The following is a 24,936-nucleotide window of genomic DNA, read 5'->3' as shown; positions in this document are numbered from 1 at the left end:
GTCACTCTGATGATTTTTTTTTTCTTTCAAATATTCAGAGTAGTCCTTATTTTTTTATGGGCATAAGGTTAGCATTCACTGGCAGCTTTGCGTTTTGCCGCATAAATGCCAGCCCATTCGCAGTTTTTCCGCTTTTGTATGTTTGTTTACATGGCTTCTCTTTGTATGGCAGCTCTTCACCTGAAACGTTTCCCCATCGTTCCGCAGGGCTTCATCGTACTTATATTAATTGAACGGCAAAGTCACAGCCCAAAATGCCGGTAGCTGCTTTGGAGGCTTGTTGCATGACCAGGCCCCTGCTTAGCCTGCTTTCCCACCACCTCCTGTGACCTGCTGACAGCTGCAGATGGAGAGATAGGGCAGCCTGGAGCTGTGAGCGGGATAGGTGAGAGAGGGAGGAGTCTGTCGGGAGCCGTCACTCAGCGACAACAGCCCTGGGACACGGTGATGGCAGGCTTCAATAAGATATCAATGTAAGCCACAATATGGCACTGCCTCAGATTTCTGCCTTTCATCAGTCAATTCTAAAGCTGAAGATCTGAAGATGTACAAAGTCTCCTCCTTCCCGTCTTTTTTTTTTTTGGGGTCGATGTTCACCTCTATGCTCACAGGCTTTCCCCTTTGGAGGGTTCAGTTGTGTGGTCCATTTATGGGGCAGGGGGCAAGCTACGCCCCAGTCCTTACGCTTGTGTTGATGAATGGGCTCTTTGTGGGCCTGTGGAAACAAGCCGCAGCCCTCCATCTACCTCCATATGGCCGAGTCCTATACATCTCCTATAGCCTCGGGCCGCAGTGAACATCTGCCTGTCCCAGAGTGGACATGGGCAGGGGGCTCAAATATGCTCTCTTGGACCAACGCAGATGTTCCTGTCCATGATTTTGAGCTGAGTTTACGACTTGGTAGCAAACAAAACTGACACATTTTCCTCTGTAACGCTTCATGAAGTTTATCTCTGGAGGCTGCACGCAAACTTGGCAATGCACTTAGCAGGTTATGCCTGTTTGACCCACATCCGAGAAGCGATGCCTAAACATCCAAACTCTGTGACTCTGCGCTTTCTCTTCTCACTGTATTTATTTATATAGTTCTACGTTCGGAGCTCTGCTGATCAAGTGAAACGTCTCGCGTGATGACTATTTCATGATGCTTCTAATGGGCTCCATCCATTCGAGCGTCTCTGAAGCGGGCACCACTGTTTGAAAAGAAATGACTCATGCGTTAATACACTAAAAAAAAAAATCACCCCTCCAATGTTGCGTAGCTTTGACATAAGTGTGCCATTTACGAATTACGTTTTCCGTTTTATGCAGAGTGCTTCGCTTTTTGGCGGCCGGGCAAAAGGCAAGGCTGCTTTATTTATGACTATATAGCACTATTCATACACAAGGTAACTTCATTTAAAAAGTAGTGACATAATTATTAATACAGTGACTTACAAATTGAATGTGTTTCGTGACCAAGCTTTTAATTCAGTATATCCGTATATCAAATAACTCATTGAAATAAATTGAAATGCCATTAAAGTGAATATATTGTGACGTGTTTTAATAAACAAGAATAATGCGGTGTTGTAAATAAAAATCGAATCAATTATATAATAATGACTTAAAGTCAAGTCTGTGACCTGATCACAATCCAATATGAATCATTGTCCAAATACGTGTGGGTCTCATTGTAAATTTGACTATGCAAGAAGTGGTGAAAAACAGACAGTGGCAGTTGGAAACCAGATGTCTGCTTTTTTTGGGGGGGGGGGGGGTGAAGGAAGCCAGAAGCAGAAGGTGAATTCCTGTGGAAATAAAGCTCCACAGAGGGTTAATTAAAACCGCGTACTGTGCAAACGTTTATCCAAGACCTCCGCCCCATCAGGGGAGATTTAGGAGTGTTCCCATTGTTCTTAGTGTCCACTCCTCACTTGAGTGTGACTGATGGGTAAACGCCTACCTGTAAAAAAAAAAAAGGGGTGATTGATGGCTAAGCTCAGGGTTGTGGCCTCAGGTAGGTCTGTCGGTTGCCACGGTAGCGAGTCATGACGGTGAATGAGGTGGAGCTTCCCATTTTGAACCTCAGGGTTAGCGGAAACTCTCCAATTTGATTGTTAAAAGTGGTTTTTGTTCAGTATTTTTCACCAATGGAAGGGCCTGTTTTGATCGTATCGGGAGCCAAAGCACCACCTGAAAAACTCATCATGACCGCACTGCCCCGCTATACATTTTTTTGCCCTCGGAGGATGCTGGAGACATAAACCAGAAAGCAAAAACTTTTGCTCACGCTGCCAAATATAGCCTTGATTGGTGAGATTGTCAGAAATACTGCAGACTTCCATATTTTTGGGGGGTTTTTGAATAAAATCCTTGAGCTTCAATCAGCATTGAGTGAAGAAAAAAAAAACAGCACACAGAGAGGTGAAGACATTTTCTGAGTATTTTTGCCTTTTTTACAAAATTATATAACAGCAACTCCATCAAATTATACCATTTAGCAGAAGGATTGGGGTATTTTTGGAATAATAAAACAAATCTGTTTCCAGTGCAGCCAGACATTCTTGATAATCGGGACAATTTCCTGGAATCGAAAGCCGCCTAATTGATGTTCCTATTATAATCCCAGAATTTTTTAAGCACTCAGAGGAAATATCCACGCGTCCCATTAGCATCCACCATTCCCACCAAAGACGATTCTCAACCATATATAAGACAATAAAATTCTAAAGTGTTGCGTTCTTCCTTGTGTCTAAAGATGCGAGAACTGCGTCGAGATGCTGTTCGTCCGGGGCTCCAGCAACTGCGTGCAGTGCGACACGCCCCTGAGGAAGAGCAACTTCCGCGTGCAGCTCTTCGAGGACCCCACCATCGACAAGGAGGTGGAGATCCGCAAGAAGGTGCTGAAGATGTGAGTGAGGGAAGGAGGGAGGGCGACCGAGGGGTGTGGCCGTGTTGTGTTTATGTGTCATCCCGGGCCGCCTCCCACTTCTTAAGCCACCTTTGTCTTCCTCATTACGTTGTTTGTTTTGTAGACAATGAGTCTCCCTTGGGGGGCCCCAAGCGGGAAGGCTCTTTCCCTGCCAGTTTTTTTTTTTTTTTTTTAACTTGGCTGCCCCTCCCCATCTCATCTGTACTTTAATAGCCCCTTAATTGACATCTAATGTGTGTCTATTAGGCAGAATGCAGACATGCTTTTATAAAATGCTTGATTTAATGGGGGATATTAATGTCGGCACATGTTTGCTTTCCTCTGGTCTGTCTGTCTTTGCAGTTACAACAAGCGAGACTGCGACTTCCCCAGCCTGAGAGAATACAACGACTACTTGGAGCAAGTGGAGGACATGGGTACGAGCGCCGACTGACTAAATGCTCACTGTACGAGTCTGCTAAAAGGATTTTTCCAGCCGCTGTAATGATTTCTCCCCAGCTGCATGGAGAGATGTTTAACAGGCATTAGTGCATGCCAGCCTTGGGTCATAGATCATTGGGTAGAACTGCCAATGCTAACACATCATGAATGCCAACATCCCATAAGATTTTAGCCCTTAATAGCGCACGAGGCAGCCTCAAAGGGTCTTGGGCTCCAAGGGAGTTTTCGCAATGTTTTTGTGTACATTTCAAAATGACTTGGTGATTTACTTCTTAAAGGCGTGTTTGTTTTCTTTGGATCTTTTGTCGAATTTAAAATAACAGCCACGGCAGTTTGTCTGCATAATTCGACTTGGCTGTGACGGACAGACTCAAGTGGTTTAATTGTGGGTTGTGTCGCCTGTCTGTGCAGTGTTTAACCTTACAAACAATGTTGATGTGGAGGACACCAAGATGAGAATGGAGCAGTACCAGCGGGAGAACCGGGAGATCATCCAGAAGAATAAAGCCAAGCTTGTATGTAAACAGATTATTTATTGATAAGTTAGCATAAACAGTCAGGGAATAAAGAAAATGATGCTTAGGATTTGACACCAATGCCTTTTAGTACATTGTGGTGGTATGCAAATCACTCACGTCACCTGACCTGACCCTCCTCAGACTCGAGAGCAGGAGGAACTGGAGGAGCTGCTCCTTCAAGAGCAGCAGGGCAATGAGCAGCGGCGACTGGATGTGCTGCAGGAGGAGCAGAGGCAACTGCTGGCCAAAAAGAAGAACAAGCAGGCTCTGCTGGATGAACTGGTGAGAAGTAGACGCATCACACTGACAGCACACCATGTCTGACTAGTTGCGCACATATGATTCCTAAAAAGTTAAGGCGTTTTGACAGCTTAAATGTTCCAACGCTGGCACACACACGCATGCAAATCAGACACAGCCTGAAGCTTCATGGCTGATCATTAAGAGCTTATTACCAGTCATTGTGCTGCCCGGGGCATTGTGCGATTCCAAAGCCTCTTGGCTCCATTGTGTTGAGCTCGCGGGCTTTGGAAGTGATTGTTCTAGCAATGTGGGCCCGCTCAACCACCATCACAGATAGCAGGTTAAGCTGTGTGTTTGTTTATTTAAGGCACGGGGCATGTCCACTGTAGGCAGATGAGATCAGTGCTCGCCCCCCCTGGGGGAGCTCTTCTGGGTCCTGACATCTGTATATCCCAGACCATGCCCCCCCCCCCCCCCCCCCCCCAACACAAACAAGGAAAATAAATGTGATGCCTTTTTGGCGGTTCCACAACTTGTGGCTGCTTCACTAGCAACTTGATGATTATTGTGCTGCTTCAGCATGTGTTTCTTCACACGCATTCTGTCCAAATCGTATCAATGTCTTCATTCGTGGTCAGTTGTGGTGCAAACAAAATGGTCCTAATATTTCTTTTTGACAAGCTCTAAAATCTTAGACAGGCAGATGCAGCTGTTTAGATCCAAGGCAACAAAATGTGATAAGATCCCACATAAACACATCATGATAACCAGATCTGATGAGATTTGGCCGAGGTGCAAGCCTGCGAACATATTCTAAAGTATTTTACATGTCGTATTTATAATTGCTGCCAAATGCAACTCTTGATTAAAGCCACATGTAAATGGATTTGATATAACAGTGGAGTCTTGTTAATAGTCTACAGATAAAAGGAGACATTCTTCAATTTGCACAGGAGTTGACAGAATTGTGATAAAGTCAAAGAAATTAGGTACGAGTAATTAATTAAAGCGAACATTTAATTACATGCCATTATTAACGTGAGGAGTCTCACACAAACGTTTAATGTCAACATTGTTGATACGTCCTTGGAATACCAAACCCTTTTGATAAACGAGGGTCAATATTTCTTAAAATGTGGCTTGAAAATTGGACACTAACCACAGCTATGAAAACATAACCAACCTGATGGAGACCCCAGGACATGTTGTCAGCACTGGAAGCCATTAAACTGTGTTTTGAGTATCTGTAAACACAAAAGTTTCCTTACGTGTTCTGCCAAAGCCTCAAAAATGTCAGTTGAACATCAAGTCCAAGTTTGTGTTTTTAAAGGTCTGATCTGGACAACATTTCACTGGAGAGACTCAAAGGTTCGACCTTGTAACGAATACAACGCACTTGATGCGAACCTTTTTTTTTTCTCAGGAAAAGTCTCAGCTTCCTGCCTCCCTCTTGCTTGCCCAACACAAGGCCCGTGTGACCAAGCTGGAGACTCAGATCGAGCAACAGAAACAGGCCGTCAAAGCCACCAATCACTTTTCAACAGGAATTCAGATGGTGAGTCAGATGGCGACTTCTTTATTTTTAATAAAATAAAAGACAGGAGGAGGTTGCTCCTCCTTTTTCTTGTTACCCTGCACTATAAGAAAAGGTCAGCACTCCTTCTGTCATATCATCACGTTGGTCTGAGCCAGAACAGGGGCCCACTGAGACATTGTGACTCTTGGACCATCTAAGCTTTCCATGCCTGCTGAGACCTTCCATTTTGCTGCACTTCTACTTTCCAGTCGTTTGTTTTCATTCTACTGTGATGAGACACGCTGTGTCATCATGTGAACCCCTTCCCAACAACCCTCATGAGCAGTGCTTATTTTCCCACAGATGCATTGGAGAGATATCTGCCCAGGTTGTTACCTAGAGGCTCCTGCTGGTTGCTCTTTTGTCTATTATTAAGTTCTTGTAGCAACTAAGCTCATCTCGTGATAACCATGGTTGTTCTTCACCATCAAGCTCACAAGTGTTTGCACCTTCTCGTTCGACTGCGCAGAGTTAAACTTGCTGATGGGGAGAGAAACTGTGTTATTATGCTGCTCTTGGTTTCTTCTGCGGTCACCCCCCTCCCCGACACCCCTTAATTTATTTTCACTCTACCATCCCTAAGCTCTCTCCATACATATGCTCCGCTCAGCTGCAAGTTGGGAGAACATGTGGGTTTGAATTTTCCTTCACGTCGGAGTCCAAAAGCATGACTTGTGTTTGACTTGGTGAGATTTCAGCTCAGACTGGCAAATTCTTGCAGATTGCTGGAATACATTTATCGAGCTCGGTTGTGGTCCCTTGTTCCAAGATGAGTTTGCGTTGGAGGAAACACATCAGCAAAGTACTTACAGTGATGCCAATTAGCTCTTGGAAAAATAAACTCTTTGGCATTTGTAACTTTAGGACACCTGGTCATTACACCCATCTGAATTAAATGTGGGAGATGTTTCAGAGTTACCAAGATTATTTTCCATGCAGTTTTAGTTTTGCAAAAAGGATACTACTTTGACAAATTTATCAAAACTATAAGAGGGGCCATTGGGCAAAGAACACTTTAAATTTTGGTGGACTCCAATAAAGAAAATGTTTGCATATTTTTGTCAAAGTCATTTTGACAAATGCGTTAACGTTTTTGCATCATCATTATATTTTACTCTTGTATACACAACAAGCGTAAAATATAGTATATACGTTACATTTTTTTTAATTCTCACAGAAGAATCTTTACTGCCATTCTAAATGTTTTTATTGTTTTTTGGCTTTATCATTAGTTTGTTTCTGAAAATGGTACTATTTATTTCAGGCTAGAGAAAGCAAACAGCAATCGAGATGAATGAACAGTTGGTTGATTTTATGGCCTCTAATTTTATCAAGCGTGTTGATGTGCAAGTTCATCTGTCACGCAAGTTGGTAGTCATCACTAAGCCCGCCGCCACATGCAAGCACTTTAGCCTGCCTTCTCTCTGGGGCCAAGGTGAGCTGTCACTGGCAGAATGACATATCTGCCTGTGTTTGAGCCCATCAATCCGAGGAACGTAAAGATGCCGAGGCTCCGGTCTTTAAATAAAGCGTGCTCTAATGTCTCATCGACGGCAGCAGCTGCGTGCGTCATGTTGTTGACTTGGAGCATGCAAGTAAACATTTAAGCTTGCTCTTTACTTCGATACCACAATGTTGTACGACTATTCATTCCGGTTGAGTCAGAAAACTGCCAAAAGGATGCTCGATGCAGTTAGACCATCCACGTATAAAGTTGGCTGGGCCCAGGTGCCTTGTAAAACTTGGGATGTGCCCGGTCTTGCCTCTGGAATGGCTTGGAAATTGCTCGCTAATCCGTCACTTTGTACTAGCACCATTGAAGGCGCTTTTATTTGCTGAACTGAATGCACACAACTCTGCTTTGTTTGGTTGAACAATCTTTGAAGAATCAGTTGCTTACTGATATCAAAAGCGAATTGCTGCACGGGAGCCAGCCAGCTTGTCCCTGTTTAAACATGTGACTTTTTTTTTTGGTCTTAAACCAGTCTCAGTGCCAGGACATGAATTTATGATCATTAGCTTAAATTACAGATTTGTACAAAGTGTGATTTATGACGCCTGCTTTCACATTGTTGAAGCGTTTTGTCTTTGTTCCAGGAAAGTTGTCAGGTGTGTGTTCACTCGCGTGTGTGTATTTGCGGTCTGGGAATCATCCTCATCTGCTTTGTCCCAGATTTTGACCGATGGGGGGGGGATTCCTCTCTGGAGCAGCTTTCAGCGGCATCTTGAATGAAAGGTTCTCGCACCACTATGTTCTGATCCACTTGTCACAGACAGCAGAGCAGCTGACATACTTGACAAGGCCGCCATGGGCATCCAGTGGAAGGGAGCTGCAGTGACACACACACACACAACTCAAATGTACAGTAGGCCAAATGTGGATAGCAGGTTTATCCCTAAACATAGATGTGGAGCTAATTTAAATATCCTCGGGTCCTGTCTGGCATTGTTCTATTAGACGTGATCTGTATAGAAAATACAAACACAAGCGCAAACCCTAACACACACACTCCAGGCAGGTTTGTTGTGCTTTGTTCAAACGTCCTTTATAGTGACCTCTGATTGAGAGACACGCTCTGCAGAGTAAACTCGAGCTGAGCTTGACTTTTCTCTGGCAGACTGGCCCAACCTGTTCTGCCTAAGAGGTTGGTGTTGCATATTCCCCCACCCCCCTTCAATTCACCATCTCAGAACCTTCAGTTGTGTGTTTTTCTTTTGCAAAAACTCTTACCATGTAATGTCACAAATCAGACAGTTTTTTTGTGACTTTTTCATATTCTTGTTAAATTGGCGGAACTCCGATTGATCACATCAGGACTTTTTGCTAGCAGAGGGGTCAGGTCGGGGGATAAAGAGAACTGTCAGCTGTGATTGGCACGAGCACATGTGGGCATTCACACCTCTGCTCCACTCCCTGGCTTGGCCCTCTTTAGGATGGCCTCAGCAACCCCCTGGCTTGCGTCTCAGGCAAGCCCAGCCTGACAGAAAAAGGACTTGTCAGCTTTAAGGGCTTTGCACTGGGGCACAGCTGCCTCTGGTTATATAGTAAGTTATATTTAAATGTGTAAGGCAAGGCGTGACCAGCTTTTACACTTGCTACCTGAAGATCAGATATCCTTTTTGCATGAATGAGCTCTGTGTGGTGTCTACGCTACGGGGACAAAAATATTACACACCTGTAAGCGTGTGGTGGAGTTGGTAGGACTGGTGAGGCACTGACTACTACTCTGGAGTTAAAAGTACTAACCAAAATAGAGGATTATTTTAATTTTGTCCTTAAGTGAAACATTTGTTTTCAAAGCTTTTAATTTTCAATCAATTCCGCACTGTTTGACAATGTGATAGCAGCAAAAACAAAATATTTGAGTAGATTGTTGGTGCTGTTTTTTTGTTTTTTTTAAATAAATAAAAAGCATTTGTTCCCACACAACAACAACCATCTGCCGTAACCATTGCGGTAATTGCAGTGGTCATTGTGAAAGGTCGGTCTCTAAGTGGCGTTTGTGCAATGGTGTGTGTCGCTGATTTTTAAAGTATGCTTAAGGTAGACCGTGTGTAACGTACTTCCAATGGCGGATCTCTCATCCCTTTGAAGCAACGACACTTTTATGAGTCCATGCCTCATAAACGTGCCGTGAGCGTCTGCTTCATCATTCTGTCGGATCAATTAACCCACGTATCCTGCTTCGTACAAGTAAAATAGACTAGGGAGTTGACTCACACCCCTTTGAATCTGGATTGGGTCTTTGAGTTTTTCTCATCTGTTATAGCCCAACATTTGAAAAATATCCACGTTTTTTTTTTTCCACAATTACTTAAGGTGGTATTTTCACAAATATATTGAGCCAGCAAGCTAAAAAGCTAAACGCTAAGCTTGTTTTTCATATGCAGTGTGAGTCTGGCTATTTGAAGGTGACCTTGCCGAGGAATGCAACAGAAAGGTCTCGAGAGTGGAGGTCTCTCTCTTGTGAATCTGCTTTACTGCTCAGTAAGCATCTGTAGCTTCCTTCGCCAGCACGCAGACATTTCTTCTGCTGGTTCCCACCTCCCACCTCACCGCCATTTAATCATATGGTGTCAACTGTTGCATTGGAGTTAAATAGTGCTGAAAGTTTGACGGAAGATGGATGAGAAAGTGAAGCGGGGCAAATTTGCAGGAAAGTTGCGAGGTCTTAGTTGGCCAATCTGTGTTTGATTAGTGTTTGGCGGTCGCGCTGCTATGTTGGATGAATGATGGGACAGGATTAGAGATCAATGGCACCCCAAGGTTAAAGCGGGAGACGACTGTTGAAAATTTGTAATTGTGCGTGATATAGTTTGTGAGAAATCTGAATCTAAACCTGATTTTTTTGAAAACTGGAAAAAAGTCTGCATAATATCTTAAGTAAGTTTACAGCACAATGTTTAATCAGTAGTAATAATATTGGGTATACCTAAAAAAACAAAAACGCATGCGATGATGTCATGGATGAGATGTGTGGCTGGTCAAACTGAATTATATGAGCGTTAAAGCCTTCCACTCTATATCGAAACCATTTAAAATAAGTGTTTTCTTTTACTGCCATTCAACCATTGTTGACTTAATGATAAAGGATTTCCACAACCAGAGACATTAAGCATGTTTGTTTAGAATAATCATGTTGTGTTTGGCTCAGTTAGCCTGCATTCACTGTGCATCCTCGGTGCTTTGCGTAACTTCCATTAGAGCTTAGGTGGCTTTACTTGTGTATAGGCTGAAGCATGTTTGAGGCTGCGGGGACACATGTTACTCATTTAGTTTGCTTTTCATTAACTCCCCTCTGAGCGCTCTTGTTTATTCTGCCTTCGCTACGCTCTCATCTTTTTATCTTCCTTTGTGTGATCCTGTTGAGTTTCCCTATAATTTTCCCCGGTCGCTTCGGCATCCTCGTTATAATTCCCGGATTGTCTTCTGAGTCGGATTACTTTCACGCTGACACAAAGTGGATCTGACTATGTGGAAATTCCCCTCGTGATGGAAGAGTGACAAAGCGAACAAATCTGCAATGGCCTTGAGTAGTATTATAGTTCTTTATAGTATGGGTGTTCCGTCTTTATCTTTGTTGGATACATTTAGGTGCAGTCGTCATCCCTGGTCAGTTATAGCACTCATACTAATGTGGTAATCTGAATTAGAGAAGCAATAATAATAATAATAAAAAAAAAAAACTCCAGTCGCGGGCTCTTCAATGCTTTATTGGAAGACCGCTTCAAACCAAAGCGGGTAAAACCACACTGGTACTTTGCAATGGAAACATGGCGGCGCTCAGCATCACTGCTTTGCTGTTTTGCACAACTTAAAACTATAAGCACATTAATTAAAAAAAATGTTGATGCCCCCTTGAGTGTCAATTAAAACACATCAAATTTTTATGTTATTTCATGTCCAGTGAACCAAATTGTGATGAGTTGTTATAAATATAATCAATTTTTTCTTTAAATCCATGCATTTTCTCAATCTTCTTTAAATCGAAGAGTGCTAAAGTTGGCCAACGGCGCGCTTATCCAAACCAGTTTGTCGGGAATTTGTTCATGTTGTACTTTGATTGACAGTAAACCTACTTATATTCTTATGTCATTGTGACTGTTTTCAGGCTTCTTACCAGTGATAATTATTATTGTCAAGTGTTAAAGCTTGTTTGTCTTTCTCTTCTGATCTTGCTCTTTCCACCCCCTCTCTTCTCTCTTCCAGCGTCAAACGGTATCTCTGCAAGCTGTACCCAAGTTAGAAGAAGCCCTGTACCACTACAACCCCCTCCACATTGAAACCTACGGGCCGCCGGTACCAGAATTGGAGCAGCTGGGCAGACTTGGGTAAATGTTTTTTACACACACAAAGTTTTTAGTCCCTTGAATGGCAGGTAAAGTTTTACAAAAGAAAAATTGTGAAACGTAAGGAAATCCTTAGGTGGTGTTGAACTAGGGCTTTTCGATCATGGAAAAAAAATATTTCTCATGAGTAGTGTAGTAATAATTGAAATCATGGTTATTTGAATAATCATTTATTTTATTATATAAAACAAGAAAATGTTCATTTTTTTTTTTTATGATAATGCCACTATTGTCATGGTGGAGTGTAACTGTAATTGAATTTCAATTAATTGCGCAGCCCTATTTTAAACTGAAATATATGTAATTTGGAAACTGAATTTGATCATCACCACACAGTTTAGATTTACATTGAGTGCTGAAGTATATTATCTTTCTGCAGTCCACATTGACTTAAATTCAAGATATTAATTTGCGATTCGGGCTTACACATTACTGCTTTGCCGAATGTAGTGAGGAGGAAGCATTTCTGATGCTCCTCTGATTAACGGCGAGACTGAAAGCAAATTAGCGAAGCAAAGCATCCCACAAGCCGCCACATTGCCTCTGCAGGAGCGTCCATTAACACACGCAGGAAATGCTCCCCCTCTCGACAGCCCCCTTTGGGCCAATCAATCCACGACGCCACTGCTCCAGTCCTCACCAAATGCAAGTCATTCATCAGTCAGCCTCAGCGCCCGGCCGTCTGCGCTGCAACGCGCTGCTGCTAAAACCCTCCCACATAGTGAGAGCGGCCTGTTTTTATTGGGTGACAGGATCAAAACAAGGTCATATTTTGGGGGAGGTGGAGGACGTGGACCATGTTCAATACCGCTTCACCCTGACCGTAACCTTCCTTTAGCTGAGATAAGCATCTTTTCAGCATATTGTGTTTTTGTTGCCCTTCAGTCTGTCATGAACTTCAACTTGTGTTATTGCCTGGAAACTCAACTACTTAAGCCGAAACATGCTGTTTCAAGAATTACCGGAGAGTCTAAAGAGAATTATCCGTCACACATTTTTATTGTTACATTATGTATTCAGTGAAATGCTGAGGCCGTGCTTCCTTCAGCGAAGCTAATCAATATGTAGATGAAACACATAGCGTAGTTTAGATGGAGTGGGTGTGTGTGTGCGTCTGTGCGTCGGTCCGGGTGGACCAATGCCGGAAAGGCCACAGACACAAAAAGGTCTTGACCGAGGAACTCTGGCATCAACACATGCCGGCCCGGTCGGCTCAACCACAACTTTGGAAATGTAATATGCCGTCGTGTCCAAAGCATGGAAATGGTGCGGGCGCTTTGGAGCGGTCTGCATATTCATCGCCAAAAGTATTGGAACAGCACGGCTTTGTTTTTGTTGTATACTGAAGGAGGATTTGAGGTCAAATAGATACATTTGAGATAAAAGTTGAGTTTAGTGCTTTCTCACTCAGATATATATATTGATGGTCAAAGCTTGCACGTGTACACAGCCAATGTCCTGTCCAACCTGGTATACTCATTGAGTCACCCCCGTTATTGCACTCCCAGCATTTTGGCTATAATGGAGCTGGTGTGCTGCGCGGTAAAAATTCACATGCACGCGTGTGTGTGTGTGTGTGGGGGGGAGAGAATGCAGACAGGGGTGAAAGGGTGAAAAGTGAGTCCCCTGTGAGTGTTGGACGCCAACTCCAGTCCTGTGACCTGTGAAGGGAAATACGTTTTAGGATGGATGCGTCTCAGTGTGGCTGAACTGGAAGGGCTGTGAGGCAGCAGGTACTTATTTTAAAACTTGGCTGTTTGTCTTGGTCAAGGCCCGCAGTGACAGCCGCACCGGTGGTGATTTGTCTTGGATGCAGCCGTCAAGGGAGACCCGAGTATGTGCACGCACGGGCACACCCTTCTCTGGTGGCTTCATAGATGGACTCGTGTGCAGATATCCAGTCAACACATTGTTGACTGGGGTGCTGCTTCTCTTTTAAGACTGACTACATGTTCACGTCTTCTCAACTTCTCTCCTCCACTTTTTCAGTCTGAGGTCCAATGCAGAGGTTGTAGTGTATCCTAAATTCTTCCCTCCTTATGAATGGAATATATATTGCTCAAAGTGTCCCCCGCCATAAATAAGTAACAGCAGAACCAGTCTTGGAAACATGAAAGATGATGATGGTGGGAGGAGGCTGTCTGTCTCACGTTGATCTCGTGTACAGCACGGAAAACCGTGAGAGAACGGCGCTTTCTTTTTGTTTGGACACGTATGTGTAGATTGTAATCTAGGGTCTGACTTTGTTTTCCACAAGAACACTTTTTGAAAGCTCCGGCTGTGTAGGTGATGAAAGGCTGACTGAGAACTTGGACAAGGACAAATCATATGGGCTGGTGGGGGTAGGGAAAAGAGAAATTGGCTACAGAGCGTTGAAACGTTTGACTCAAACCTCAAGTGCTGACAATGAAGCCTCGCCAGAACAGTTGTTTGTGTTGGCTCCGAACACCCTGAAATTACCCATCCTTCTCTAACAGAATCTGCTCAAAGCACTTGCCAAAAGACAGCATGTATAATATTTAAAGGCTTTGCCCCCCTTCCACCCCCCCCTCACACACTCACTTTTCCTTTTGCATAATTGGTGGAAAAAGTGAGTTTTCTGTTGGGAGTGCTTGTCAGGCATCTGCCGCTTGTTTCGAGGTGATTCCGAGCAGCTGAATGAAGAGTGTTTAGTCTGGGGCTCCTCTCCTGGGGATGCACTTCTCTACAGGAGGAAGTCAACGTCTGTGTATTTTCTCCCACCAAAACAGGCCAGTCATGGAGCGTCCAACAGAGAGGAACCCAAGTTCTAACAAGCTTCAGTCACGGTACCCGAATGATTCACTTTGCCCATTTGTACTCTGGAACAGTCACGGCAGATTCAGCAGATATGTCTCTGCAGACAAAAAGAAAAATGGGGACTAAATGTAGGAATCACTCAGCCCTGACCCGGAAAGGGCATCTCTGCCCTCTAATCCACTTTATCAAATGAGCATTTTGGGGCCTAGCAACAAATGTCTAATGTCATGTAAAGTGACGAGGAAAAATCAATCAAGCAGTTTGATTGGTTCATTTTGCCTGCTAGCCAAAATGTTTGTGTGCAGTGGTGACATTTGAATTAGATGTGTGGGTTTAGTGCGTAAGGGAAAAAAAAAAAAAAGCATTAAAATAAAGGGAGGGGTCTAAGACTGAGATCAGAACCTACTCAAGTGTCCCACCTCTTTTTACATATAAAAACATCACAGTTATGACCACAAACACACAAGTAAAGCATAAATCACTTCATAGACTAGCAATGTTTAACATGTGCTTAAAGGATGTCCGCTCACTGCTCTGGTCGTGAGCCAGGGGTTAATGGGTCTCTAAGTGATACTCTCCTCCTGCTTGTAGTCTGAAGCTTCAGCGTGCCCAACAAAGTCTGTGTGTTTATGTGATAGTCAAGTGTGCATGTGTTAATATTGGGAAGGAGCAGTCCAGAGAGCCCTGTATTCCAGGCAGACCGCTTTCCAGGAACCGTGGATGTGGCTTTTGGAGTTTGCATGACCACTAAAAGCTATCCAGAAGGGACTTTTGAATCTCTGCTCTTGCTAAATTTGGGGCTATTTCCCCTCTGCTGGGTGCGCATCTGATGGAGCTGGAGGGGTTGATGTGATTTGGGGGGGGAGGGGGTCATGGGTCGCCGACAGTAGTGGACCTGAGGTGCTGCGCTGTGGATGTGAGGGTGACAGGACCAGAGTGATGGCACCTTGGAGAGAGCGTGAGCCTTACTCAGTCACACTCTCTCGCACAAACACAGCTTTGATGCTTAAGTTATGGGCAGGAGGCCGCGGCGCCGGTTAGAATGACCCCTCATGAACTCCCTGAAGAGCAGTCGACTTTGATCTACTTTTACTATAATTTAAACACTCATATTTTGGACTCACTGGACCAATAAAAATAGCATTGTTGCCAGAACAACTATTTATGGGGAACTGGTGTGTTTGTTTCTTGCATAACAAAACGAGCCTTTCCCCTCAAATGCTTCCAAGACCTAAAATTGAACTTGGTTGCTCAGATATCTGATATGTTCTCCAATCTTAGAGCATGTTCTGCTTTCTCAACTTACAAGACCCAGCGATCATTTAAGTGCTCCGATTACTCTCGTCTTAAAAACTCCCGCGGGAGTCACAGATTTTCAATTTGCATAGCCAAAAGAGATTCAACAATAGGCAGTTATTTGACTTGCAAAGTCGTACACGTCAACGGAGCGCCCGTGTCTTACCGACCATCACGTGACTTCTAGCCGAGCTTAAATTCTCAGCCTACGTTGTCCTGGAGGTGCGGAGTTTATTCGTTACTAACCAGATCAAAAACAATATGGAGTGCAGCCATCGTCCAATTGCTTTCCCACCCCCACCCAAGCCATTATCCCGTCTGTCTCGGTAAACAGACCATTAACAGAGAGCGCCGGTGGAGGCCAAATCACTATTGTTTCCCTCTCATAGATCTGTGCAAATATTGATCCTCTCCAAGTACCAGCCTAAATATGTGTGCGGGCCTGTTGAGAAGCCTTTTTACTTGCCCGTGAGTCATTTCTGAAAAGTAGCGAGCATTACACGAGTGACAAAGACACACTTCGGCTTGATCTGCACCAGCAGCACTTTGAGTGTTGTTGTTTTTCCCCCTCCTCGGCCGGGCGATGCGCCACACAGACTCGCAGGCTCCCTCTGAAATGCAGCACGAAGGGAACTCCAGGTTTATTGGCGTCGCAGCTTCGAGGCCAATACTCCGCAGAGGTGATGTCTCCTGACTATTTTGAAGCACAACAAACGAAAGCAGCTGCTCTCTCGAAGGTCACATGCTTTTCCAGTTTGACTCTGCCAATAACTAATATGCATGCCCACTATGGGTTTGTTGTGATGTGGAGCTTAGCGTAGGAAGTACATCATGTATGCATTGTGAGCCTCCTTCTTTTTACCTCTACCACAACCCCGTCTTTCTTCTTTCTTGTCTTATTGAAATCCATCTTTCCTGCCCCCTAATGCTTCAGGTGATTTGTAATTGATACCCCCTCCTCCCGGGAAAGCTCTATTCTTCCTCTGTGTATAGGTGCTCTATTCCCAGAATGCTACGTCTAACTGTCAAGGTACCTTTGCTATGGGTGCGCCTCGGGCCAGCAGCCATTCCCAGAACAGCATATGTCCCTCCATTGTTTACAGCTGCATTTGGTTAGCGACGACACACTGCTGTCACGTCATTCTTCTTCTTCCACAGTCCGCCGGGTGCCCTCCCTCCTTCCTCTAAGCTTTTCATGGTGGCTCAGGGTTATCAAGTGGCAGCCCTGGAGAGGAAAGAAAGATGTGCTCTATATTGAGCCGGGTGTGGGATGTCCCCCCCCCCCCAAGTACCTCGGCTGTACTTTAACATGAGGCCTGGCCTAGTTCGCCAGACTCTACTGACCCCATCAGGTTAGAATGGGAACGTGCAGGATCAAAGCAGTGCCACGGATGAGCGGCGACAGGTGGCAGCTAGGTCAGGAAGTGAAGCCGTCGTCTTCAGGCACATGCAAAACAATCGGCCTTTATTGTCTGTGAGAGACAACAAGAGCGCTTTATCATTCAAGCTTCTGACAACTTACAGATTCTCACTCGGTGTATGAGATGGGTGTCCATTTCAAGTATCAAGCAGAGGATCTGTTAACACTCTAAACATGTTGTTCTTAACTAAGTGTTAGTGATAGCTTCCGCCACTTCTCCTTCTGGGATGCAGCCTCGGTCTGTCAGAGGCGATGATAAGACTCATGATAATGGAGAAGAGGTGATGTAACCGCACCGAGTCCCCTTAACTCATTCACAAGTTGCGCTAATCTGGTGGACAGTGGATAAGGCTAATAGCTGAGCGTCCTCACACGCTGCCACATCCCAGAGGAAGCTGGATTCAATGGAAAAGAGGATGACCTTTGACCTGTGGTGCTGAAAGGCTGCTGTTGACAGATATAGTATACCTGTGAGAGTGTTTGCCTTGTCTGCAGGGGGTATCTGGGTTGCAATGTGGACCAATCCTTATAACATGCCGGAGTTGCCGTACGTCCGGAAAAGAAACAACTTTGCTCTTAGACAAACATGAATTGTGTAACCCGCCTGTACAGACAATGTGCTCAGTGTGCTGCATCTTCCTTATGGGTACATTTTCTCTGGAGGTGGAGTAGTGGAAAGGAGGGGCAGATGGGGCAACCGTGCTGCGAGTGAAACCGGAGCTGCCAGTGGAATGCAGGGAGGGGGTGTTTTTGGAGAGGAGGCTTTGGCGGGGGTAGACTTAAGGGGTAGGATGGGTGATTAGGGGGTGACAGCTGAGTGGTGACCCCTCTATCGTGACAAATCATCTGGCAGGTGTGTGGCTCTGCGCAATTCCCCCCCCCTACCTCCTTCCTTTGGCCCTCATCCTTCCCAGGCCCGGAATTCTCAACCGCAGTCTGAGCGGGGCGCTAAAGGAAGATTTCCGGGCACCTAGCACACTCTTGACTGGCCTTTGACAAATACGCCGCTCCCTCTGTGTCCCGTGTTTGTCAGCTGTGCTTGTTGTGCCCACACAAACATCTCTAAGTTATGTTTTGTCAATCTGTCTTTTAAAGACTCATCCTTTTCTTGTTATGAATCATGCTGATGATGAGGCGAGGCAACCGAAAAACGGCTCTGATCCTTTGTAATAAAAAGTGACTGTGGCTCAGGGAGGGCGTTGCAAAAGCCAACAGGTGCTCAAGCTGGGGTCCGGTCTCAGGTCATCGCTAATACTTGAAAGGCGGTGTGTGTCTGTGGTGGGTGTTTCAAACGCACAGCAGATTGGCTCACGATAACAAAAAACGAATGCGCTTTCAAGCAAACGGGAATGTTGTCATGCGTAACAGGCTGCAGCCAACAAACAGCGCTTTGACAATGAACGTTTTGTTGGAATGGGCTGTTTGCGTCGTCCGTCGTCTGCGTGCGTCTGGCTCTGTGGTTTCTGCGTTGATGAAGTGTCTGCCTGCTGAAATAACCAGCGCAGCATATTACACACGGGCTGCCTCTTTTCTTTTCCATCAAGCTTTCTTAATCCAATTCCAGTCAACGTGAAGAGTCTAGACAAGAGGAAGGAACCCAATGCCTGCTATCGTTTGTTTCTTTGATTCAACAACTGAAGCCATTGTAGGACCAAACTTGGGATGGGAATCTACCTGAAATCTTTCAGGGAAACTTCCGACTATTAGTGGTAGCAGGATCAGGTATCTCATGACTCAATATTTTGGGAATAGCAGATTGTTTCAAGTGTTGATTTGGATGTACTAAACACTTGCTTTAAATCAGTGCTTCTCAAATAGTGGGGCGCGCCCCCCTTGGGGGGCGCCGTGCTATACCTGGGGGGGCGCGTGTGACCCTGGGGAACAGGCTTTTTTTTTGCAGTACTAGAATAAAGTGTAATTGCGCATCTTCCCAGCAGGGGGCAGTGGCGCTCTCATTGTTACTTCTATGACGTTTGCGACAGTGCAACATTTTACGACTTACAAGACAAGTTAGGAAAGTCACGTTGGGGAGGGGGGGGCGCGAATAGTTTTCTTCTTGCTAGGGGGGGGCGTAACAGAAAATAATTGAGAAGCACTGCTTTAAATCATTCTAAAATTTGATTGCGAAAGAGATCGGTGAGAGAAAAAAAAAAAAAAACTGGCACAAACCTTCCTCCTGTCAATCTGCACGCAAGTGGAAAACCCCCTGGCATGTTTTGTGCTTTTGATTGCAGTCTGACTCGCACACTGTCCCACTGTGCCATTACGCTGTCTTCATCACCTGCACTCGCCCTGTCCCGCTCCCCCAAAGCGACATAATGGAGCAGTCCAAAGTGACCCATATTTACACAATAATATGAGGCTTTGAAAAGACTCCTATCAAGTTGCAGCTAATGCTCCAGTGGGGCCGAGAGAGTGAAAGATGTTACGGAGCGAAACGGCTTGGGTTTCAGGGCCCTGTGAACAAAAGGCAAGTCTGGTCTTCAGGGAGAATCGGGGGATGGCGTGGGGGGGTGCTGAGAGGGGCGTGTGGGCACACTCTTGAAAGTGTAGCTGTTGGTAGCGCATGCTAATCATTTAAAAACAATTGATAGTGAGCTGTTTTGCGTCATAATAGACATTTAGAATTGTGGTTACCTTCTAGAGTCAAAAATATTAGAAACAGCGTTCGATACATTTCAACACTACCACAAACTATTCCCAAATAATGCTCCATGTTTTTAATTAATAAGTCAAAAGTGAGCTTTATTGAGAGTGTTTAGTTTTCGATTGTCAGTTTGTTAGCCGGCTACCTTTCTCCAAATCCAAATATGTTCTTCCTTAAGATTTGCTTCTAAGTTTTACGTCTTCTGTGCTATTTTTCCCATGTTAATAATATACGGCAATATGCATTTCCCAGACACGCTCCCGATTGGCCACGCATAGCCAACGTCTAGTGCCGCTTTGTGTACACGCACTTGGATGCCGTTGGAGTTCACTTGGAGATAGAGCCGCTGACTTAATGGAGCAGAACTGAACTAACGTGGGGTGCCAGGGGTGAGCAGAGGCCAATGGGGTTGGTTTAAGAGAAGAGGCTTTGTCATGATGATACCCAAAGGTGATTTTTAACTCCAACCCCCCTTCCTCCACTTCCCAAAGCTTCTCTCACACACTGATGTATACAGACTGCACACCCTCTTCCTCCTTCCCCCCTCCTGCCTTCATGTTCTCTTTCTGCTCTCCTTTGGGGCAGGTCGGTATAAAGTTACACAGAGCTCTCAGCTTTCTTGGAAGGAATGACCACATGAGTAGCTTGGGGATTAGATTAGCAGGAAGAGCAGACTTAGCCAGGCTGTAAATAGCCCACTTTTTTCACCATTAAAGCGGCCCAGCACAATATAATCAATAGGCAGCACTCATCGGATGCAGGAAGCCATCTGAGAAGACCTCCCTCAAGTGCTCTGAAGGACAGACTACAGCAGCTCGCAGCTAATGAAGTTATTATTAATCACCGGCCCTCCTCTTTTGAACTTGTGTTGTTTCTCTAGTGGCCCATGAGTGGTCTTGCTGCGCATTGACGTCTCCTCGCCGCCTTTCGTCTTACTTTCCCCTCCCGCATGGTTCAGGGTCTCGACAAGGTCACGCCGTGTGACGTATGAATATTTGCACGCGTACATGCGAGCAACGATACGGATGATCTGTTTGCTGCGTACCTTCACACACACACACCTACATCATGCAGGTGTTGGATTACTGCAGTGCTTCTCAAATAGTGGGGCGCGCCCCCCTTGGGGGGCGTGGTGCTATTCCTGGGGGGGCGCGTGTGACCCTGGGGAACAGGCTTTTTTTTTGGCAGTACTAGAATAAAGTGTAATTGCGCGTTTACTACAGCAGGGGGCAGTGGCGCTCTCATTGTTACTTCTGTCACGTTTGCGACAGTGCAACATTTTACGACTTACAAGACAAGTTAGGATAGTCACGGTGGGGAGGGGGGGCGCGAATAGTTTTCTTCTTGCTAGGGGGGGGCGTAACAGAAAATAATTGAGAAGCACTGGATTACTGGAATGGCGGCAGAATTCAGAGTCTGCCGTCTGTGCTCTTGATTCCCGTCTCACTTTGAAGTTAAGCGCATACACTCACTCCTGTGAGGGCGCTAGATGTCGCAACTAAACATCTTGCCATCTTTTACCACCTTTTGTGCCATTGATACTCATTCAGAAATGGATATTTTTAGTCTGAACTATTACGTTTACTCAGTTGTAGAGTACCACGTGTCTGTTATACAGACGCCTTTATTTATACATAAACATTGTACTAAAACGTAAAACTTTTTTGAGGGCCTGAACATACACACATTGATCAGGTGGTCCCGTGACTTCTGGCAACCTCGGGAACTGACCCACTTATTCTTAATTGGTCTAGTTTATGTTTCATTTTTGTCACATTTGTGTCCAGCCATGTTCTGTGAGATATTTCTTGGCTCGCTAAAGGTTTGGACACATTGCTCTCATTTAAAGTATTTGTTTGTAAAACTTTCCAAACATTCAAAGAAAAAAATGTGGTCATTTTAAATGGACTCTCAGTTGCTGGCACGCTTTTCTTTTGTAGATCTGTCTCAACAAGACAAGTGAGCTGATGGCAAGCACATTGTGTGAACTTTTTTTTTTTTTTGAGTGACTGTGTGAAAATAAACACTGACTTTGAGTGTTGCTTAAAACCTGAGAGACTCTGGCAGGATACATCTGTAAGCACTTAAAATAAAAGAGAGACACCTCTAATACTTTAATAGCGCCGTGTTGCCGAGGCTTTCAGGGCACAAGGTGTTCTTAGCGTTAACGTACACTTAGGTCTGTCTGCGTCCATCTCATCACAGAAGCGAAAAGGGCCAGAAAAAATAAGCCCGAGTGTGGATTTAATGACGGATAAACTTGCACTCAAGTTTCTCAGCTTTCGAAAGGAACGCTCAGGCTGTCAGACAGCGTCATTATTTACAAAATACCTCTACGACGTCATTGACGAAGGGAGGGGTGGGCTTTCTGTGTGTTTACAGATACTTGAACAACGTGCGGGCCTCCATGCCTCAGGACACAGCCGGAGGATACAGCTCAGCTTTGGCGTGTCATCGAGCAATCCAAGATGCCTTCAGTGGCCTCTTCCCCCGTACTGGCTGACCCCAAACTCTGACACAACTTTAAAGACTATAAATAAGACATCACTGAAGAGGACAAACACTGTTGTGGTGGTCAGTGATGTGATATGTATAATTGTTTCTTGTGTGTCACTTTTATATATAGAGTAAATAAATCACAATTCAGTCTTTCTTTCATTAAAGCAATTTATTTAAAAAGGAAAAATTTCAAGGAAGCACTGATTGGATGCTAACAACTTAAAGCTTGTCTTAAGCAACAGGGACTAACAACTTAGGTCCAGCTGTATACAAAATTCCAAAACATAATGCTCAGTTTCCTATTATATCTCATTTAGATGCACTAACAAAGTGTCTAATGGGTGTATAATGAGGGGATCAACTCAAACATTTTCTTCAGGCAACTTCAACAGTGACAAGTCGGGATTTAATTCACTTTCAAGATGAATCTGTGGTGTCACACTTTTGCCGCTTGGGGTCTGGTTCCTCTGAAGATTCTGCATAAAATTGAAGGTAAAAAAAAGTCCGTCAGTACAATGTAAATTTTACACATTGCAGTGACCAACATATTAGGAACAGCTCTCAACAACTACAAGTTGTCCCTCAAGTCTGAAAACAGAGGCCACAGTGGCAGCATTGTGCCATTACTGCATCATCTTCTTAGATTGTGCATTTAAAGTTGTTATTTTTACATCCAGACTGCTGGATCATCCCTGTCATTTAATTCTTACCTGTCTGTTTTTCATGCTGGCAGAAGAGGACTTCTTTAGGAAGAGTAAAGCTGACACACATCATATCTTTGTTGGGTGCCACGTTCCGGACAAAATGCACAGAGCAGCGGTCCTCTATCGGGAAGCCCAGGGCGAGAGATGCCCTCTCTATCATGTCCCTCTCTGGGTTGTCGTCTTTAGAAAAGCCGTAGCAGTGCACTGTCGGGAGGTTGTGGTCGCAGGGAGCCTCCTGATGCAGGAGGCCTCTGAAGGCATCCAAGAACTCCAGAGCCAAAGCAGGCAGGTTCATTACTACGTGCACGCCGCCTTTTCCCTTTAACAGCGCAGGAAGCTCTCGCTTGAGCGGCCCTTGGACGAACGCTCGGCCGTCCAGGTTGAAGCTTTTTACTTTGCCTTCCACCTTGTTGACTTTGCAGTTGTGCTGGAGCCACTTGTATGACTCCGGGTTGAGGTCGTTTGCGAAAACTGTGGCGCCCGAGCGGGCCGCTGGAATAGCAAAGGGTCCAACGCCAGCGAATACATCAAACACGGTCTCACTGCGTTTGATCAGCTCCACTACACGCTGGTGTTCCGTGCTCAGCCTTGAGTTCCAGTACACACGAGAGAAGTCAAACTCGTATGTCACCCCGTTTTCTTTCACCTGGGGAAACACACGCAAGACTATTGATAGTTGCCAATTTTATAAGGTCACAATCTATTTCCCCATGTAGAATACAGGTTTTAAGAGGTTTTCGCTGAACTTACTTTGGCGACCATGTTCTCCTCTCCAGCCAGTACCTCCATCTTGAAGTTGCGATATGTTGAGTCGATGATATTTGTCTTATTGACCACACACGTGACACCGGGGTTTTTGTTCATGATCACTGTACCTGCAATGACAGGGACAGAAAATAGGTCACTTGCTTTTTTTTTTTTTTTAATGTAATGTAGAACTCTTACAAAGTACGTTGGACAGCTCATGAAGCAGACATTAACAAAACAATATATATTACAGTTCCTAGACTGTCTGCTTTGGTGATACTGGTCCAGGACAGGATGAAAACATATTTCTTAAAACCTCATCCAGTGGCCTGCTTGTCTTTACACTAGTAGAAACACATTTTCACTGTCATGTTGTATTTATTGAATTAATTTGAGTATGTCCCCACTAAAGGCTGGACTACCAAAATGCACAGCTCGCCTCAATGACTCTCACCAATGAGGTTCCTATATGGAAGCTGGTGGTCCCTGAGGTTCATGTGTGCAATGTGTCCAACTCTGCTGAACGCCGACGTCACGTCCTGCCCCAGAGGTAGCACGGCCTCTAGCACCTCTTCACTCTTCAGGTTGTCATAGGTCAATCTCAACTCATAGTGCTGCAGCTCCTGAGAGACGTCAAATGACCTCAGCGCTTCCGCTTCAGAATCACTAAAGGAGCCTGACGAGGATACTCTGTGAGGGTCCAGTAGCACAAGTCTGAAGTCAGGACTCTCCTCTTTGTCCTGCACCACTCTGGGAACCCCCGGGCGTTGGATGGTGGACTTTTTCAGGCTCTTCATCACTTTGTTAATAAACCGCGTGGGCACCCGTAGAGCTGGTACAGTGATTGTCTGTGTGAAAGCTTCTTTGTCAAGAGAAGTCATACCGCGTACTTGCGGCGGCGCGTGGTATAGTTTGGCATCCATTAGTAGTTTCAAGGGAACGTTACCACAGGGGAAGGTTGCAGAGCTCCGATTTCGGAGCACAGCGGAGACGTTCGTGTTGGCTCTTGTTGGAATAGATGAGAAGACTCTTCTGAGGAGCCTGTAATGTAAAAGCAGGCGCTTTAAAAACGCACACGTGGCAAAACCTTTAAAAAAACTAACAAACATTACTTGTTTAGTTAATTTAAAGAGGGTGGGTATCAATTTTACCGGTAGATGGCACGAAATATCACAATCGGCTCTTACCTCAACATCCTTCAGAAACAGGCATGCTTGCTCGACAACGTCATTCGTGGTGGACCAGTGCACGCGCGTGATTGGTCGACAGAGACCAGAACCTGTGTTCGATTGGTCAGTAGCTG

The 24,936-nt window shown here is 44.9% G+C and overlaps 2 protein-coding genes across 5 annotated transcripts in view; one reads left to right on the top strand and one right to left on the bottom strand.

The window, feature by feature from the left end:
- mnat1 (MNAT1 component of CDK activating kinase) overlaps positions 1-22,943 on the top strand; it is a 27,125-nt gene extending 4,182 nt beyond the window's left edge. For 2 of the 3 annotated variants that reach the window (XM_061300854.1, XM_061300853.1), the window contains 7 exons: positions 2,741-2,893; positions 3,257-3,330; positions 3,767-3,870; positions 4,015-4,155; positions 5,540-5,671; positions 11,403-11,524; positions 22,066-22,346. In XM_061300854.1, the coding sequence (XP_061156838.1) occupies positions 2,741-2,893; positions 3,257-3,330; positions 3,767-3,870; positions 4,015-4,155; positions 5,540-5,671; positions 11,403-11,524; positions 22,066-22,186 (847 nt within the window). In that variant the 3' untranslated portion in view covers positions 22,187-22,346. Of the gene's footprint in view, positions 1-2,740; positions 2,894-3,256; positions 3,331-3,766; positions 3,871-4,014; positions 4,156-5,539; positions 5,672-11,402; positions 11,525-22,065; positions 22,347-22,561; positions 22,675-22,915 lie in introns of those variants that run through there. The other variant, XR_009718352.1, reaches the window with a different exon arrangement.
- trmt5 (tRNA methyltransferase 5) lies at positions 22,333-24,936 on the bottom strand. Of its 2 annotated transcripts, XM_061300850.1 has the most exons (6): positions 24,821-24,844; positions 24,580-24,674; positions 24,088-24,481; positions 23,637-23,761; positions 22,893-23,532; positions 22,333-22,658 (listed from the first exon to the last, which is right to left on the bottom strand). In XM_061300850.1, exons 3-6 carry the CDS (start codon positions 24,428-24,430, stop codon positions 22,600-22,602), a joined length of 1,167 nt encoding a protein of 388 aa, XP_061156834.1. In that variant the 5' UTR covers positions 24,431-24,481; positions 24,580-24,674; positions 24,821-24,844; the 3' UTR covers positions 22,333-22,599. The 2 variants fall into 2 exon arrangements, with proteins under 2 accessions (XP_061156834.1, XP_061156833.1); XM_061300849.1 differs by having other exon boundaries at positions 24,088-24,674; positions 24,821-24,936.

Source organism: Syngnathus typhle, linkage group LG16 (genome assembly GCF_033458585.1).
Source record: "Syngnathus typhle isolate RoL2023-S1 ecotype Sweden linkage group LG16, RoL_Styp_1.0, whole genome shotgun sequence".
NCBI lineage: Eukaryota > Metazoa > Chordata > Actinopteri > Syngnathiformes > Syngnathidae > Syngnathus > Syngnathus typhle.
The sequence above is the reverse complement of the archived record's forward strand: the minus strand, read 5'-3'. Positions and strand labels throughout refer to the sequence as shown.